The sequence below is a fragment of the Mustela nivalis genome (assembly GCF_964662115.1).
Source record: "Mustela nivalis genome assembly, chromosome: 18".
NCBI classification, from domain to species: Eukaryota; Metazoa; Chordata; class Mammalia; order Carnivora; family Mustelidae; genus Mustela; species Mustela nivalis.
Genome location: NC_139037.1, coordinates 46,849,359 through 46,868,079, shown reverse-complemented (window position 1 = coordinate 46,868,079; position 18,721 = coordinate 46,849,359). Strand labels below are relative to the sequence as shown.

Genomic DNA, 18,721 nt, shown 5'->3' with positions numbered 1-18,721 from the left:
GTCCTAATTCATTTCTGTGTTTTAATATCCTGACTCCCCCGACACATTATGACACCTGCCTCCCCAGAAGGAGGGGGTGGGGTTAAGAGAAAGTATCACCAATAAAAGTGAGTGGTCTGTAGTAATTTCCTGTTGTTGCTGTAACAAATTATCACACATGTGGCAGCCTAAAATAATACAACCTTATTACTTTATAGCTTTGGCAGTCATAAGTACAAAATGGCTTTCAATGGGCTAAAATCACGGTAGCTTCCCTCTAGAAGTTCTAGGGGAGAATCCACATCCTTGCCTTTTCCTGCTTTTAAAATATTTTATTTTTTATTTTTTGCCTTTTCCTGCTTTTATTTATTTATTTATTTATTTGACAGAGAGAAATCACAAGTAGATGGAGAGGCAGGCAGAGAGAGAGAGAGAGGGAAGCAGGCTCTCCGCTGAGCAGAGAGCCAGATGCGGGACTCGATCCCAGGACCCTGAGATCACGACCCGAGCCGAAGGCAGCGGCCCAACCCACTCAGCCACCCAGGCGCCCCAGCCTTTTCCTGCTTTTAGAAGCTTCCTCCATTCTTTGGCTTACAGCTCCTTCCTCCATCTTCAAAGCCTATCATTCAATCCTGTTTCTGTCATCACATCTCCTTTCTGTGTCTCTGACACTCCTACCCCACTCTCATAAGTATCTTACGATTACCATGGGCCCACTCAGATAACACAAGATAATCCCTCCATCTACAAGGGTTTCTCACATCTGGGAAGCCCCTTTGCCATGTGAAGTACATATTCATACATTTAAGATGTGGACATCTTGGGGCACCTAGGTGGCTCAGTGGGTTAAAGCCTCTGCCTTCGGCTGAGGTCATGAGCCCAGGGTCCCAGGATTGAGCCCCGCATCTGGCTCTCTGCTCAGCATGGAGCCTGCTTTCCTTCCTCTCTCTGCCTGCCTCTCTGCCTACTTGTTATTTCTGTCTGTCAAATAAATAAATAAAATCTTAAAAAAAAAAAAAGGGGGGATGTGGATATCTTTTGGGGGGTAAGGATGGGGGGGCTTGTCATTATTCACCCTACCACAGGTCTAAAGCTATAGACACCTGACAGGCCCTACATCCTTATCCTCTTTCTCTTGGTTTTTCTTCTCTCTTCCCTACAAACCATTTCCTTTGTTTTACCATCCAAGTCTGTTACAAAAGGAGCTCTACTCTGCTTGAAAACTTGCATTTATTACCAATTTCAAGCTTAGCTCCTAGAAGTTAGGTAGTGATCACCATACAGCTTTTGAATCCTTCCAAAAGGAACTTTAAGAACTAGTAGCTGACCAAATGAACAATTCTTGTCCAACTTTATATTCGATACCTGTGGCCTGAGTATCCAGAACCAGAGACAAGACAACAAAGTAGAGTCTAAACTGCAAGTCAAAATTTATGTGAGGAGAGGACTTCTGAACAGTTATGGACAAAACACAGAGTGTATCACTGAGACACTGTAGAGATGTACATGGTGGGTGGGTGTGAGGCTGGAAAAGGAGATCAGCACTGACAGAAGCAACCCAGGAAGGTTTCACACAAGAGAAATGACATAAGCTCGGTCTTCAAGCCTCACCTGACTATAGATCAACTGCTCTTACATGGTATGAACTAGTCAGAAAATGAGAAAAATAAGAGAAAAAACTGAAGGTCTTGAAATCTAGTCAGAGTTATTGAAAAGGCTACTCTAATCACTACAGATTTACCAACAGAGACTTCATAATGGAAGATACCACCTAAGGTAACTGATAATAAGAATTTACTCATTAACTTGAGCTGGAATTTTGTAAGGAACCTGAGAATTGGTGGGAGCTGAATGATAAAGCTGAATTTCAGAGGCAGAAACTTTTAAGAGGTAGAAAAGATATTACTTCTTGGAGAGGAAAGCGTGGGAAGTCAGGATGACTTCTCAATTCTAGCTTAGGGGACTCACAGAAGGCTGGTGCCAGGGATATGCATCAAGAAGAAGGGAAAACCATCTAGAAGGAAGAGATGAGGTTCCTGATTTCTCGAGACTAAGGAGATATTTGAGACGGTTTACAAGAATGTAGAGGCGTGAGGTTGGAGGCTTAGGATAGTGGCTCCGGAAGGTAACCCAGAATGGTCAGCAGCAAAAGTGGCAGAGTGAAAGCTTCCAGAATTCATGAGCCCTTGATGGAAGGTTTCAGATATCAAGGGAAGCAACTGATGAGACTCCAAATCAGCCCAGTTCATTAGAATGGATGGGAGGACACCCACCTTCAGGGCTAAGAGCAGGCTACAGCACAGCGTTAAACTGAAAATAGCAAGATAACAGAACAGAGTCTATCACCATCTACTTTCAGAAAGGTGAAAATAATCATACCCCTATATGCTTGCAGCTGTATAAAGAAACTGGAAAAATACAGCAAATTAAGACTGATTATCTGGGGTAAGATGTCAGTAAAAATGGCAAAATAAGGGCCTTTGAAATTTCACCATTCCCTAAGAGCAACCACAACATGTAACTGTCAGAATCAATTTCCTCAGAATTCTATAAATTAACGAAATTCTTGAAGCAGCTGAGGGAGGAGTTTATTCAAGAAAAACAGCTGTATTTTCATAACGTGAGCTTTGTGGCACTGTAAGTTTCCCTTGTCCCATCTGTGGCTACCCAGGTCCGCAGCAGCCTTGGAAAATTATAATCCGTATTTCTGGTACCAGAGGGAACAGAATGAAGCTGGACGTTTCCCAAAGCCTCATTCCCAAAGAACAGTCATTATTTGACCTATTTGGTGGTTCCCTCAGAGACCTCCCCTGAAAGGCTGTCACGGGCTAGGACACTCTAGAAAGCTGGTATTTGTTAAACATTTACAGGCAATGTATTTAAAAAGTCACTACTGCCTGAGATGATGGGAAATAGCTGAAGCAAACAATACACAATACCAAGAAGATTTGTAAAAAGCTGCAGGTTAAGATGTTCACAGTGCTTTGAAAAGTTCTAATATATTCCTGGGAATCTCAAAGACCTATAACCATTAAACTATTACAGGTCAAAGACAGAATCCTGAAAGCAGCTAGAGAGAAGAAAATCGTCACATACAAGGGATCTTCATATGATTAACAGTTCATTCCTCTTCAGAAACTGCAGAGGCTAGAAAGAAAAATACTCTCAACTAAGAATTCTGTATCTGGCAAAACCTTCCTTCCAAAATGAAGAGGAAAAGAAAGCACTCCCGATAAGCATCACCTGAGAGAGTCTGCTGCTAGCAACCTGGCATAAAAGAAATGGGAGTCCTTGGGCGCCTGGTTGGCTCAGTGGGTTAAGCCGCTGCCTTCGGCTCAGGTCATGATCTCAGGGTCCTGGGATCGAGTCCCACATCGGGCTCTCTGCTCAGCAGGGAGCCTGCTTCCTCCTCTCTCTCTGCCTGCCTCTCTGCCTACTTGTGATCTCTGTCAAATAAATAAATAAAATCTTAAAAAAAAAAAAAAAAAAGAAATGGGAGTCCTTGACGTAGAAATGAAAGGACACTAGATAGTTAAGTCAAAATACAGGGCACCGCAGGGTGCCGGCGTGGCTCAGTCGTTAAGCCTCTGTCTTCGGCTCAGGTCATGATCCCAGGTTCCTGGGATCAAGCCCCGCACAGGGTTCCCTGCTTAGCGGGAAGCCTGCTTCTCCCTTTCCCTCTGCAGCTACCTGCTGTGTTCCCTCTCTTGCTGGGTCTCTCTCTGTCAAATAAATAAATAAATTCTTTTTTTTTTTTAATTTTTAAAGATTTTATTTATTTATTTGACAGAGAGAGATCACAAGTAGTCAGAGAGGCAGGCAGAGAGAGAGGAGGAAGCAGGATCCCTGCTGAGCAGAGAGCCCGATGTGGGACTCGATCCCAGGACCCTGAGATCATGACCTGAGCCGAAGGCAGCGGCTTAACCCACTGAGCCACCCAGGCATCCTAAATAAATAAATTCTTAAAAAAAAAAAAAAAATACAGGGCACCAATAAAGGTAACTACATAGGTAAATGTAACATAACATTACAAATGCATTTTTTGTTTGTAACTTTTCCCCCTATCTTATCTAAAAGACAAAAGCAAAGCAATAATTTTAAGTCTATGTTGGACATACGATGCATGTAATTTGTGACAATAACAGCATAAAAGGGGGAGAATAGAGATATACAGAAGGAATCTTTAGATACTATAAAATTAATGTTATCAATCCAGACTAGACAGTTATAAATTCAGATGTTAATTATAATTGCCAGGGCAACCACTAAGAAAATAGCTCAAAAATTTATAGGAAAAAAGTGGTTACCTTTGTGTGTGCCCTATGTGTGTAGGGAGTGTGGGAAGAATAATGCAGATAACAGCAGCAAAAGTAAATGAAACTTTTCAGCTTATTCCTTTGATGCAGCTCTGGGTTTTCTGAGCCACGTGAATACATTACTTATATAAAAACTTAAAAAAAAAAAAAAAAGAGTAAGAGTCTGTGACTCCTTGCTACAAGTTTGGCAATAAAGGAAATAAAAAATTAAAAGGCAGGTAAGCGAATGAGAAATCATCGAGAAAGGGGCAGCAGAGAATATGAGAGGTACCAGGAGAGTGGAAGGCAAGGAAAGAAAATGCAGCTCATTAAAACTGTTACCTTGTTAATAAGGTGGCCATCTTTGCTCTGTATCAACAGCTGCAAAAAAGTCAATAGATGGGATAAAGCTCTCTGGAGAGAATCATGACTGTCTGAGGAAGGTAACTCCTCGTGGCCTCAGCCCATTTCTCAAACAAGGAAGGCTCAGAGGAAAGTTCCTTGCTTCCAGCCGGGGCCTGCCCTCACCTGGACAAGTGCTTTGAGGATATGCCTGTTCCACGGACCATGGCTCCTCTCCTTGCTCCAACAGAGAGATGACCTCCGGCTTGGCAATGTGATTCCCTATGCATGGAGGGAAAACACAGCTTTGTAAACTGCCCTTGCCTAGAATTCCGAGGTCTCACTCGGGCACAATAAGCAAGCAGTCTCTCTCGTTTTATGCTTTATATGCATAAGGAATTAGTCCCTGAATATCAGGGCTCAAGATCATCTCAGTCCCTCTGAGATGCCCATGAGGCCTTTTTTTTTTTTTTAAGATTTACTAAAGAGCGTTATTGGTTGTTGGTGGTGTTAACCATTGCTATTTTTTTTTTAATTGAGATAGAAATGACATATGTAATCTCAGTTTCAGGTATACATGATTCAATATTTGTATACTTTGTGAAATGATAATAATAAATCTAGTTAATATTCATTAGCATAGTTGCATCCTGTGAGCTTTTAAAGACTAAGTAGCAGAAAGTACTGTGATGGAAATTGCTTCATTTACTCAGGCAGCTCTCCCTTACCCACAGACAGCAGATGCCCATAGGTCTCCAGCATCACATCGCGGTACAGGGTCCTCTGAACAGAGTCCAGCTGCCCCCACTCCTCTTGGGTGAAATCCACAGCCACATCCTTGAAGGTCACTGGTTCCTAAAAGAGCACACATGTTCCTGCTCAGCCAGCTGCCACACCCTCCCACATTCTCTGGGGAGGAGTGAAGCTGACTGTACTGGGGAAGAGACAGGACAAAGAGGAAGTGTCCTGGATGTGTTCAGTACTGTAAATGATGTGGGCCAGGTCCCATTGGGAGCCACACGAGGGCCCTGTATTTGGGATGTACTCTCAGGGGAATTAGCTATGCAGGCCCCTACTAACTACAGTGAAGATGAGCACGTCTCTCCTAAGCCTCTTACCCCATTCCAGTAATACTGGCTAGTGAGGATGGGATTAGCACCAGGGCAGTGCCCACCTTCCTCTCTGGAGATGAAGATACTTAAGCGCAGGACCAGGACAAAAGCAGACCACAAGCACTGGGCTGGAGTCTGCCCAACATGTGGATTTCAGACCAGGATGACTGATCTAAATGTTTACAGGCTGTCCTCCTGGCCACTATCAGGAGGTTTCCATTTCCAGATCCTTCCTGTCCCAAGGACTGGAGCTGGGAGTGAGCAAAAAAGTTTGAGCAAAGCAGCCCAGGCCAAAGAGAATCAGCTGCAGTTGCTGTCAAAGCACTTGAGTTCTGGGGGGCCTGGGTGGCTCAGTGGGTTAAACCTCTGCCTTGGACTCCAGTCATGATCCCAGGGGTCTAGGATAGAGGCCCACATCGGTCTCCCCACTCAGCGGGGAGTCTGCTTCTCTCCCTTCCTTTGCCACTCCCCCTGGTTGTGCTGTCAAATACATAAAATCTTTAAAAAAAAAAAAAAAAGCACTTGAATTTTAAAATGTTCCAACTGAGCTCTTTGGGAAAAAAAGAAGCAGGAATTCTTACTAGAAAACTAGAGGGGAAGATGAATTATAACCTAAGTCTGACTTTTGCAATGAACACATCTCTCACAGTGCTCTAAGATTTGATTTATTTGAGAGAGAGAGCGCAAGCACACCTCCAAGTGAGGGAGCATGAGAAGGTTGAAGGGAGAAGGGCGACAGGGAGAAGCAGACTCCCCACTGAGTGGGAAGCCCGATGCAGTGCTCGATCCCAGGACCTGGGGATCACGACCAGAGCTGAAGGCAGATGCTTACAGACTGAGCCACCCGGGCACCCCTCTCACAGTGCTCTTAAGCACTCCGTTATCTCAGGGAGTCCCAGGTGGAGTGCAGTATGCTCTCACTTGTGGTGGTGGGACTGAGCCATGCATCATGGGTGGCAGGTTAGAATCCCCCATAGGCCCTGACAGCTTCTAGGTCCTCCCCTCCATCCGCAAACTGGCTTTCTGGTCTCCCTCTGGGTCAGTGAATTTCCACTCTGAGTGTCCTCTGTGAGCCGCTACCCATGCCTGCTATGTCCCTGTCTTTCCCACTACTTTCCTTTCTGTGCCCCAACCCGACCCCCAGCCAAGGCTCCCAAACTGGGCTCATCTCTGATCAGAGTCAGCTGTCGTGACTGGGTCCTCAGTGCAACAACTTGTACTGTCAGGCTCAACTGCTTTACACAATGTTTGGCTTAAAACACAGAATGGATTCTGCTGCAGTGATTCCCTGAAAGCAAAACACACTTAAAACTGCTGGGCACAACCTCTCTTAGGGAAACTATGCCTCACCTTGGACTCATCAAGGCCAATACCTTGGTTTTCTTCTACAGACCTGCCTAGGCCTTAGTTTCCTTGATGGGTGATGTGTCTATGTTTTACATAACACAAATAACTTAAATGTAACATTTGGACAGAGAAGTGCACAAAGCCTAAAGGAGCTGAAACCACAAGCTGTGTCCTTTCACAGAGCAGTCACACCTGGGCAGCGGCCGGGAGCCATGCTGTCCAACCAGATGCGCCTGCTGTGCTCACGCAGACTGCCTCACCTACCTAGGGGGCAGCATCTACTTGATGGCTTCCACTTCACCCATGCTTAACAAGGTTCAAGGCCACAGCCTGGCAGCCATGGAGCTGGTGAACTGGGCCTCAGGTCAACCACCAGGAGAACCACCACTCCCAAGATCCCAGTGGAATCCCTGTGCACAAATTTAAAAAAGGAACAGATGAACTACATCTAAGAGACACTGAAGGACTGAAATCATGAGGGAGTGATTCCGCAACCTTTAACCAAACAGTGGACATGAGCAGTGATCATCAATGACTGCTAAATCACACATGGAAGGCAGACCAGGAACACGCCTGAATAACACGAAGACTAGTGGGGAGCAGCTACTGTTAGCCTGATACGTCACATCACCAGAAAATGAGATCCCAGACATCCTATGCCCCCGGTGCCACACGTTAGGAAGGACTCAGCACCACCACTGATGTACTTGTGCCCAAAATATGGGACCCGAATGTACTCGGCCCTCCAGTACAGTGATCAGTTACAGGAGACAAAGGGAAGAGGAACTCACCCAATGGCATCAAGATAGCAAAATCAGGCAAACCAACAAGACAAGGGACCTAATTTCTTCAGTATGTGACGCACACATAGCGTGTGTGGTCCCCTTTTTTGGATCCTCATTTGAATCAACCAACCATAAAAGGTATTTAGGGAACAAGTGGGAAAACTGAACACTGCCTGAGTGTTAGCTAATAGTAAGGAATCACTGTTAATTTTATTGGGTGTGTAAAGGTAGTGAGAAAGGTATTATTTTCTTAAAAATTATGTACCTTTTAGAAAGACACGTTAAGTGTCTATAAGCAAAATAACAGAATAGCCAAAATTTAAGATATTCCAGTTTCCGAAAAGTGTCAGGACAGATGAAAAGAAAGGCAGAAAGCTGAAAGCTGATGGTTGTCGTTACCGAACAGGGTGTCTGTAATAATGCCGCCGACCAAGAAATGTTCACATCCTAAATCCCAGAACCTATGAGTGTTATCTTACTACGACAAAGGGACTTTGCAGAGATGTGATTATGTTAAGGATGATGATTTAGGGAACTTACCTTGGATCAACCAGGTGGGCTCAGTGTAATCACAAAGGTCCCTGCAAGTGAAGAAGGGAGGAGGGTCAAGCCAAAGCAGGAGATGAGACACTGGAAGCAGAGGTGGGAGTGATGTACAGGGAAGATGGAGGTGGGGACCAGGAGCCAAGAAATGCAGGCAACCTCCAGAAGCTGGAAAAAGCAAGGAAACAGATTCTCCTGGAGCTTCCAAAGGGAACACAGCTCTACAGAGCTCCCCTGCCACTGCTTTCGTCTGTGAAAAACGTTATCATTTATTGACATCTGAAGGGGAAAAGACATAATAATATATGCCAAAGAGGTATCAGTGGGAAGACAGAGCTGGCCAACTGCCAAAAGCCTACAGACCCATTTTAGACTTCTGAGCTCTAGAACAAGAGAGTAATCTGTACTTTTCTAAACCACTAAGTTTACAGTGATTTGTTACAATGGTAACAGGAATAACATAAGGTTCAGATTCCACCTTACAGTTGGAAAATCTCCCAAAGTTTTGTTAAGAATGGGAACTACTCCGTAGAGGCCACTGGCACGCAGTGCTCCACACACTGCTGCACGACAGAGAACAGAGGAAAGACTAAGGAAAGAACGGAGCAGATCTCAGCCTCACAGGTCAGAAGGGGCTACGCTGGAAGAGGTTCCCAGGTGAGGCTTCGGGCCCTGAGCTGAAATGATAACGGTGAAGGCAGGATGGGGGAAAGGGAGGCTAGAAATGGGGGTCTGTATCCAGGAGAGCTCGGCCTGGTGTCCCACCTCCCGACCGACCACTCCACCTTGTGGACAACATGCCCATCTGCCGCCCTGCACTTGCACTTGGGCAACACGGGCCACACCCTTCTCACACACAAGAATGTGGGAGGTTCTAAGGCTGCTCAGGTGACCAGCAACCCCAGAGCTGAAATCTCTTCCACAGGACATGGGGTAAGGAGGTTTGTGGCCTGAGAGCCAATGCACACCCGGGAAACCTGAAGCACAACCAGCTTGATAATCCAGGCCCAACCAGGTCCATGGAGCTTAGAGTGAGACCTGTCAGGAAGCAGATAGACAGACACACACACAAAGGGAGGCTAATCGGGAACCAGAATAGTTCAGCCACAACAAAGCAGGGTGCTCCAAGATGGCCTCACCGCGCTTTCCTTCCAGACACAGAGACCAGAGCCCTGGATATGCGAGGAACAAGTGCAGACAGTTGGAAAGACCAAACTCAGGGACCAAAACAAAAACAGAACAGAGGCAGCGGCTACATCCAACTTTCAATGACCTGAAATTCCATTTCCCCAACTGGAGATGTCAGTTATAGAACAGGCCAGGATGATACGAGAGAGGCTCTGAAGGAACAAGAATTCCCTGAACACGAAGACGCAGCCCTTGCTTCAGGAGGCCCACCACCTAATAGAAGGCCTCAGAAACGGAACAAGTACAAAGGAACAGGACAGATTTTTTTTAAATACAAGAGTTCTTGGGACACCTGGGTGGTTCAGTTGGTTAAGCGGCTGCCTTCGGCTCAGGTCATGATCCCAGCGTTCTGGGATTGAGTCCCACATCGGGCTCCTTGCTCGGCAGGGAGCCTGCTTCTAACCCTCTGCCTCTAGCCTGCCACTCTGTCTGCCTGTGCTTGCGCTCTGTATCTCTCTCTCTCTCTCTCTAACAAATAAATAAAATCTTTAAAAAAAAAAAAAAAAGAGTTCTTAAGACACACACAAAAAATACTAGCCACAAGCAAAGACAATGTTTAATAAAAATATTCTGGAAAACATTAGACTGATAAGACACCACAGAGTTAAGACAAGCTATAGACTGGGAAAAGAAAATTCACATAAGGCAAAGATTCAGGATCCAGAATGCATGTAAAATGTCCGCATATCATCAGGTCAGAGACCACACACATCTAGGAACGAAAGCAGATGGACGGTCAGTGATGACATGGAAAGATAATCTCACCAGCAGTCAAGAAAACATGAAGGAACACACTATACCTTTTCAGTCTTGAGATAAGCAAAAATTAAAAGACCCGACACTGCAAAGTGGCAACAGAGATGCAGGGAAAACAGGCACTCTTTTGCAACGGTGACAAGAGGCTTTGTACCTTCCAAGAGCCGCGTGGCAGCACTAGTCGTATTGAAAACACATACACCCTGACACTAAGCGTCATTCTGCTTCTAGAGGTATGTGTGTGCACCCAGTGAAATGACAAGAATTTTCACACTGCTTCTCCTGGAATAGCAAAACTGGTGGGGGCAGGGGAACTTCTGAGCCCATCTGTCAAAGGATGAACAGAGGGTGAAAGGAATGAACTTAATCTCTCACATGGATGGACCTTCAAAGTAGCCCTGAATAAGCAAATCAAGACGTAGAAAAGCAGGTAGGAAAAGCATTGCCTTAAAAAAAGAATGGGGCGCCTGGCTGATTCAGTCAATAGTGCAGGAGACTCCTGGTCTCAGGGCTCTGAGTTTGAGCCCCATACTGGATAGAGAGGACTTAAAAAAATCTTTCAAAATAGGGGCGCTTGGGTGGCTCAGTGGGTTGGGCCTCTGCCTTCAGCTCAGGTCATGATCCCAGGGTCCTGGATCGAGCCCCGCATCAGGCTCTCTGCTCAGTGGGGGGCCTGCTCCCCCACTCTGTCAAATAAATAGGTGAAAAAATTTTTTTTTTTTTTTTTTTTTTTTTGGTCAGAGAGAGTGCGCACAGGCAGACAGAGTGGCAGGCAGAGGCAGAGGGAGAAGCAGGCTTCCTGATGAGCAAGGAGCCCGATGCGGGACTCGATCCCAGGACGCTGGGATCATGACCTGAGCTGAAGGCAGCCGCTTAACCAACTGAGCCACCCAGGCGTCCCAAAAAAATTTTTTTTAATTTTATTTATTTATTTGACAGATGGAGATCACAGGGAAGCAGGCAGGGAGAGAGGGGGAAGCAGGCTCCCTGCTGAGCAGAAAGCCCGATGCAGGGCTCGATCCCAGGACCCTGGGATCATGACCTGAGCCGAAGATAGAGGCTTTAACCCACTGAGCCCCCCAGGTGCCCCTAAATAGGTGAAATGTTTAAAAAAACAACAAAAAAACCTAGAATATTAGGGGCACCTGGGTGGTTCAGTCGTTAAGCATCTGCCTTCAGCTCAGGTCACGATCCCAGAGTCCCCAAGTCAGTTTCCCTGCTTGTCAGGAAGCCTGTGTCTCCCTCTCCCACTCCCCCAGCTTGTATTCCTTCTTTCACTATCTCTTTCACTCTGCCAAATAAATAAGTATCTTAAGGAAAAAAGGAAAAAGAATATTACTATGTGATATTTGTAGGAACAGATTATCTACCTATGAGCATGAAAATTATGTGTGAACACACCAAAAGCAGTCACCCTGCATAAGTGCAGCAAGAGAATCTAGCTGTTCATTCAGAGTAATGGAGATCATGTTGGATTACTTTTCATACTTTTCTATAACTATGGATTTGTCCAAACAAAAGTTTCGACCAAGTATTTCCAGATTTGTAGATGTTATAAAAGTGGAAGTGATCATGGACTGCCAAAAAGGAAGGAAAAAAACACCCCCAGCTGAAATTTGGGGCCCAGAGCTCATGAAGGCCTTGAAGATACAGGAAATGCAAAATCAAGACTGGACATGAAACAGAAAGAAGGGGAAAGGGGGAAGTCAAGGACCCAGTCTCAGCAGCTATGGGGACAAGAGGGACCCTAGCAGCTAGGAGTGAGCTGTTCCACTCCCAGGTAACCCTTACCTGAACTTGCACTTTACAGTAACCATCTGCAAGGATGACTCAAAAACGTCTCACCCAAATTTCCTGTAATCGTGTTTGCACACTGTATCTGGCACATACGTTTGAGCACGTACCGGGGCTCTCCACAGCACTTTATGGAGTCTGCTAACCAGTCGTTCATCTAAACCACGGGAGGGCTTGAGGGAGGGTGCACAGGGTGCTAAGATGGGTCTCGGGTCCTGCATTATGTAAAACCATGGAATCTGGGGAAATTCAGATGGGTTCTTCGGCATCTTCAGAATTTCATTAATACTTAGTGCAGCTCTTTGCAGGGAAGGCAAACAACTCTGAGGAGTACTAGATTATTGTCATGGGCATGTTTACGACACAGAAAGCACTGGTGGACTGTTACACAGGGGTTTGGGAGTTTCCATATTTGAGGAAGCTGGCTGGAGTTTTTTTAAATGGGATATTATTATTTTCCCTCTTCTTCAAATAATGGGATCTGAGCTCCCACTAGTTGAAAATTTCACTAACCAACATGTTCCTCAAAAGGGACTATTCAGATAATGAGGGAGGACAGCATTTGACGTTTTCACCAGGTGAGTGCTTTATTTCAGCATTTAATTTGGAGGAACAATAGAGGGATATGGAGCTCTTGTTAGTGTTCCTGAAGACCTCGCTTAATACAAAACACACATGATTCAAGTCTTGAGTTTCCCACAGGGAAGAATCTGAAGTGTGGGGAGGGGCCAGGAGCATGTTCTCAGAAATCACAACTCTTCAGACATTGGAGGGTGTTGTCATTTCACTTCTCCATTTTATTTTCTCAGCATTAACTCTAATGATTATTCTCAGAAACCCTCGCATAAATTAACAGCAGAGTGCAGCCCAGTGGTTATTAAGGTTTCTTCACAATATTTCATTACTGCTAACTCTGTTCCCAAGGGACTGATTCGGGGCCCACCTTTCAGCCTAGCCCCACTGCTGATTCTGTTACAGAATCTAAACAGGACCATATTATCATAGCGGCCGTGAACATCACGGTCACCCAAGTTCTGATGCCAGAACCACCACTCCACATCACGTGCTTCAGGCCTAGCTGCCTCCCTGGGATGGCAGTGCTGCCCCATGGGAGCAGCGTGCTTGTGATGTACTCTGCCAATCAGCTTTGAAACTGTGGGAGATTCTATTACATTTTTTTTTTAATTTGGGGGGAGGCATAAAGTTGAAATTTTATTAATATGTTTATATCTCAGTATCTTCTATTTGCTTGATTCATTATTTTAACTTAGAAAAAAAAAACCTAAATATAATAATGAAATTATTTTTCTTCATCTTTCATAATAGGGAGTCAAAAAGGTAAATGTGAATTTCATGAATCAGGATGAAAATCTCTCTTTTAGAAATATGGAGATAACCCTAAGAAACCAAAAAACATAAGTTAAAAATGGCTGCCTCTGAATCATAAAAAGAAATAAAGCGTTGATATGTACAACATAAATGATCCTTAAAAACAGAAACCAGACATGAAAGGCCATATATTGTAGGATTCCCTTTACATGAAATGTCCAGAAAACAAAAATGAAGAAAGTAAATTAGCAGGTGCCAGGGGTTGAGGGCAGTGGGAACAGGGATTGACTACTAATGGGTACAGGATTTCTTTTTGGGTGATGAAAATGATCTACAAGTAGATATTGGTTGGTAATAGTTATCCAATCCTGTGAATATATGAAAAGTCATAGAACTAAGGGTATGACTATGGTATTTGAATAGTATTTTTAAAAAGTTGTTATAAAAAAAGTTTTGTTGGGTGCCTGGTGGCTCAGTGGGTTAAGTCTCTGCCTTCGGCTCAGGTCGTAATCTCAGGGTCCTGGGATCGAGCCCTATATCGGGCTCTTGCTCAGCAGGGAGCCTGCTTCCTCCTCTCTCTGCCTGCCTCTCTGCCTCCTTGTGATCTGTCAAATAAATAAATAAAATCTTAAAAAAAAAAAAAAAGTTTTGTTTAGGGCATCTGGGTGGCTTAGCTGGTTAAGCAACTGCCTTCAGCTCAGGTCTTGAACCGGAGTCCTGGGATAAAGTCACTCACACACCAGGCTCCCAGCTCCATGGGGAGTCTTCTTCTCCCTCTGACCTTCTCCACTCTCCTGCTCTCTCTCTGTTTCTCTCTCAAATAAATAAATTAAAAAGTTTTGTTTGTTACATGCTGCCTCTAATGAAGAAACTGGGCAAGAGAAAAGGGAGATGTCACCTTTCCAATACTATCTACTCTGCTATCTTATTTCCTGCCACCTTTCCCATATCAACTCTGCTGTCCTGTTTCTCTCAGGAGCCATCCTTATGCCCTTACAGTCACAAAGTTCCCCTGCTGTCACTCCCTTACACCTCTAAAGTCTTCTCCTAGGCCCTGGTCACAATGACACCTGAAATGCAAGCCTGCTTCCCACAGCCCCCTTCTCCCCACACTCTGGCCAGGGACACCCTTCCAGCCATATTTTAGACACTCGCACCTCCTGCTCCCAACACTTATGAGGCTCTTTATTACCACCAGGATGACCCTGGCTCTGAAGTAGGCATTCAGGGCACGGCAGGGTTCATCCTAGCCTCTCCATCCTAAATTCTGATTGGGGTCAGCTTTCACCCAGACGCTGGTCATGCAATACCCCCGCCCCTGCCACACACCAGTGGTGCTATACAAGGCCAGACCCCTGCTTACCAGGCTGATGAAGCCCTTTTACCTCTTGGTGCAAGTGTGTCATGTCTCCCGGGCAGCCTCTCTCCCCACAATGGAAGGATTCCAGCTGCTCTGAACTCCAGAGACTCTATGCAAACCCACCCACTTGCCAAGGCATTAGTTGGGCTCAGCTTTGCCAAGGCTTGGCGCCTCCCTACACATCTCAGGCTCATGTCCTAAACCCCATGTACAGCACCAGCAGGCCATGAGTCTCAGTAGCCAAGTGAACCATCTTGGAAAAGGAACTGAGAATTCCTCAGGACCATGGCTTGTCCATGTTCCCGTCCCAGCAAGCACAGAGCTCACAGGACAGCATCAAACTGAATGAGGCACTGAACACATGAGAAAAGGTGGGAGGAGGAAGGGGGGCTGCCGGCCAAAGGGGTAGCCCTCCACCCCCAGAACAACACATAGCAGAGCTGAGGCTCAGGAATGGGAATAGGCTGGTTGATAATATGACTCCCAGTCACAGAAAACTGTTTAAATTCTTCCTGAATGCTCAGAAAGCCATAAACTTCTGGCCGATTCCTTCTCTGCCCAAACTCTAGCTGTTATAAAGTGATGAACACAGACTAGGATGGCAGGGGACAACCCGGACACCTTACGGAAGAGCACAGCCCTTCTGGAAAAAGCAGAAGCCCCACTTCACCTGGATTTGGGCTGTCGGGAACCCAGTGGCCCTCCTCTCCTCCTTGGCATTCTCTTCCACATGGCAGTCCTGAGGACACAGAGCTGGGGAGGAAAACAAAGTCACAGAGGCAACTCTCTCTGCAAGAACTATGCCCACACAAGGCCTTCCTCCTGGGGGGGGTGGGGGCGGGGGTGTTGCTCAGGGAGAGCCAGTCGGGCAAATGAGAAGACTCACCTCCTCATTTTACAGATGAAGGAAATGGGGCTCAGAGAAGATAAGGAATGTACCTAAACATGAACCCTGCACTGTCCCTGTTTGCTGAGGCACTATCTCTGAGAAGCAATGTCATTCACTTCTTCTGGGCCTGAGCCACAAATGGCCACACATTTATTCTCATGCACCCTGTCCTGGAAGTGTCACCATCACTTTATCTCCCAGTGGCATGTTCTGATCCTTTCCTGTTCCAGCTCTGCACAAAGACAGAGCTGAACCAGAGTCCGTCCTCTCCCACCCCGGCTCTAAACCCCCAACTCTGATTCCTGGCCAAGGAAGGAGAGTGCTGGGAGAAGCTAAGACATAGAAGCCAACATGGCCAATGGGGACACAGGGTCTTGACTCACCCCAGGAGGCCCATGGATCAACAGCTGCGATTCCCCAGGACTGGTCCGTAAGGACACCTGCACCAGATCAGGTTAGGACAAGTAAAGACAAGGCACTCGGACAACAATCCTAGTGACTAAAGGCAACAAAATGGAAAAGGAGGTCTGTCTCACTAATGGGTGTAACAAAGTTCCATAAACACAGCCCACGGGCATGTGACAAAACCCAACATAATAAGCTAGATTTAAACCAGAAATTCATAGGTAAGTCATTATCAGAAAATCTGCTGTGATGTAGCCACAGAACAGTTAAGAACAGAACCCCTTAAATGGCCAAAGAGGTATCTAATAAAATGTTTAACATTACCTAATTTTTAAAGTAGTCTTAGTAAGGCACTCCCTAGACGTCTTTATGGATAGATAAGTGAAACCTCACTTAAAGATAGTATACCGCTGACATCACACTACTTAACAGATTTTTTTAAAGATTTTATTTATTTATTTGACAGACAGAGATCACAAGTAGGCAGAGAGAAAGAGGAGGAAGCAGGCTCCCACTAAGCAGAGAGCCCGATGCCTGGGCTCGATCCCAGGACCCTGGGATCACAACCTGAGCCGAAAGCAGAGGCTTTAACCTACTGAGCAACCCAGGCGCCCCTTAACACTTTTCTTAAATTACATGCCAATGCTGTAAAACCAGAAACAAAAATAAAGCTAAAATATGTCAGTGGTAGAGAAATTCTGATTGAATGTATGATTGTCTAAGAAATCCTACAAATCACTAGAAAATCTCTTGGAACAAAATGAGACATCTTAGGACTATAAAATATACAAAAATTACATGGTGTTTTACAAGTTTCCCTTCTCACCAACAACCAAACTGTTTTTCTTTAAACGTCACTCAGTTCTAATTCTATATACCAAGACCAAGAGACCCCCTGCAATCCCCCCAAACACTTGGCCCCTGCCCAGCTTTGACCCCTGGCTGCAGCAGGTTGCTGCTGGGAAGGCCCAGAAGAAACAGAATTTGGACTCACCCCAGGAGGCCCACGGGTTTATGGCTGCCATCTCACAGGATCAATGGACCAGGTACCTGCCCAGATGCACAGGGCTAGGGACTCCGGTAACTGACGGAACAACTGCCGTACCAACCTAATGACAAAATGGAAACCACAAAAGCGGTCCTTTCTCTGGAAAAGATCCAGAGGGAACAAAGTCAGCTTATAGGCAGAAGAGCAGACTTCTGTAAGCATTGTAAGAAAACAGAATTTACATGTCAAAACAACAGAATGAAGAGTGAGATGATTAAGCTGAAAAAAGAGCACAATCCGGGATGAGAGGGTGGAAATTTGTCAATGGCTCCCAAGAGACAGCCAATGACAACTTCGAGGTAACTTTTTGGTGATTCACAAAAATTACTGTATCTACTTGCACCGCCCCGAAAATTAGTGGCTGCCTAGAGCTGGGGTAGGGAGAAATGCGGACGGACAGCTTAACGGGTGCAGGGGTTTCTTTTGGGAGGTGATGAAAATGTTCCGGGATTAGATGGTAGTTTTTTTACTTCAATTCTCTAAATGCACAACAAAACCAGTGAATCGTAGTCTAGAATGGTTAATTTTATGTTATGCGAATTTTATCTAAAAGGAAAGGAGGAAGAGAAGCAAGAAATCAACCTGCAAAACATACCAGGCCCAAGGCTGTCGTGTTTCCTGGAGCCCAGACCACAAACTCCGGAGGTTCCAAGTCTTTGTGCAAGCCCCAAGACCTCTCTGAGGCCTCCAGGGCAAACTGGCAGAGCTCTGCGGATTCCTGGGAGCGCGCTTAAAGCACCAGGGCGCCTACTGGGCCCCAGGAACACCAGGACCTGCTCCAAAACTATTCTGCACCGCGGTTTGCAACTTAACGAAGTCCGCCGTCACTGCAAGGGTCAAGGAAGCGAGGCCTGTTCCCCTCCCGCGTTCGTCGCTGTCCTTCAGCGCCTCTGGCGAACCCGCGAGGACAAGAAAACACCCGCTGGGGAAAGAAAGGTGTTCGTTCCCACTAACGGCCTCAGAGGCATCCTCGTCACCTGCTGCACCACCTCCCGCCTGATCTTCCTCTACAAGACCCGGGGCGGACGGGATGCTCAGGAGCCCGTACAGGGAGCGGCAGGCCTTACCTGGTTCGCGGCTCCCGGCCTCCCCGCCCCGCGAGCCGGTCCCCGCCGCTCTGGACAAGCGACTTAGCAAGCTCGGGGGCGCTCGGCTGGGGGCGTCCGGCTTTTGTTCCGCTCCAGGGTTCGGCAAGGCGGTGCACCTGGGACCCTCGCGCGCGGCCGGGGAGACAAAGACGTGCCCGGCCGACCACTGAGCCCCGGCGCCAGGCCCGACGTGCAGGGCTCCCCCGGGCGCGGCCAGTTGGCCGAGCGCGGCCGCGATCCCGGAGGCGGGAGAACCAGGAGAAACGGGGGCGCGAAGCCAGCGCGGAAAGGGCAGACGTGGAACCCGCCCTCGCGCCGCGCCGGCCCAGCTGGCAGGCGCCGCGCCTTTCCGCTCGTTCTCCCGACCCTCCTAGCCCTCAGTGGCTACAGCGCCTACAGACCCACCGCCTCGGCGAGCGCCTCACCTCGGCGGCAGACAATGGCGGCCGCTCCCCCGGCGT

The 18,721-nt window shown here is 46.6% G+C and overlaps 1 protein-coding gene across 5 annotated transcripts in view; it reads right to left on the bottom strand.

The window, feature by feature from the left end:
• ZNF606 (zinc finger protein 606) overlaps window positions 1–18,721 on the bottom strand; it is a 24,503-nt gene extending 5,782 nt beyond the window's left edge. The window contains exons 1-9 of one of the 5 annotated variants that reach the window (XR_014305250.1): window positions 18,240–18,721; window positions 17,768–18,094; window positions 17,119–17,271; window positions 16,103–16,159; window positions 15,501–15,583; window positions 5,345–5,471; window positions 4,803–4,898; window positions 4,617–4,655; window positions 4,287–4,429 (exon numbers count right to left, since the gene is read on the bottom strand). Coding sequence is in view for 3 of the 5 variants with exons in the window: in XM_082709469.1 (XP_082565595.1) it covers window positions 4,621–4,655; window positions 4,803–4,898; window positions 5,345–5,471; window positions 15,501–15,583; window positions 16,103–16,159; window positions 17,119–17,149 (429 nt within the window). In the remaining 2 variants the exon portion in view is untranslated. The remainder of the gene's footprint in view (window positions 1–4,286; window positions 4,430–4,616; window positions 4,656–4,802; window positions 4,899–5,344; window positions 5,472–15,500; window positions 15,584–16,102; window positions 16,160–17,118; window positions 17,272–17,767; window positions 18,095–18,239) is intronic. The other 4 variants (XR_014305251.1, XM_082709469.1, XM_082709470.1 and 1 more) reach the window with 4 other exon arrangements.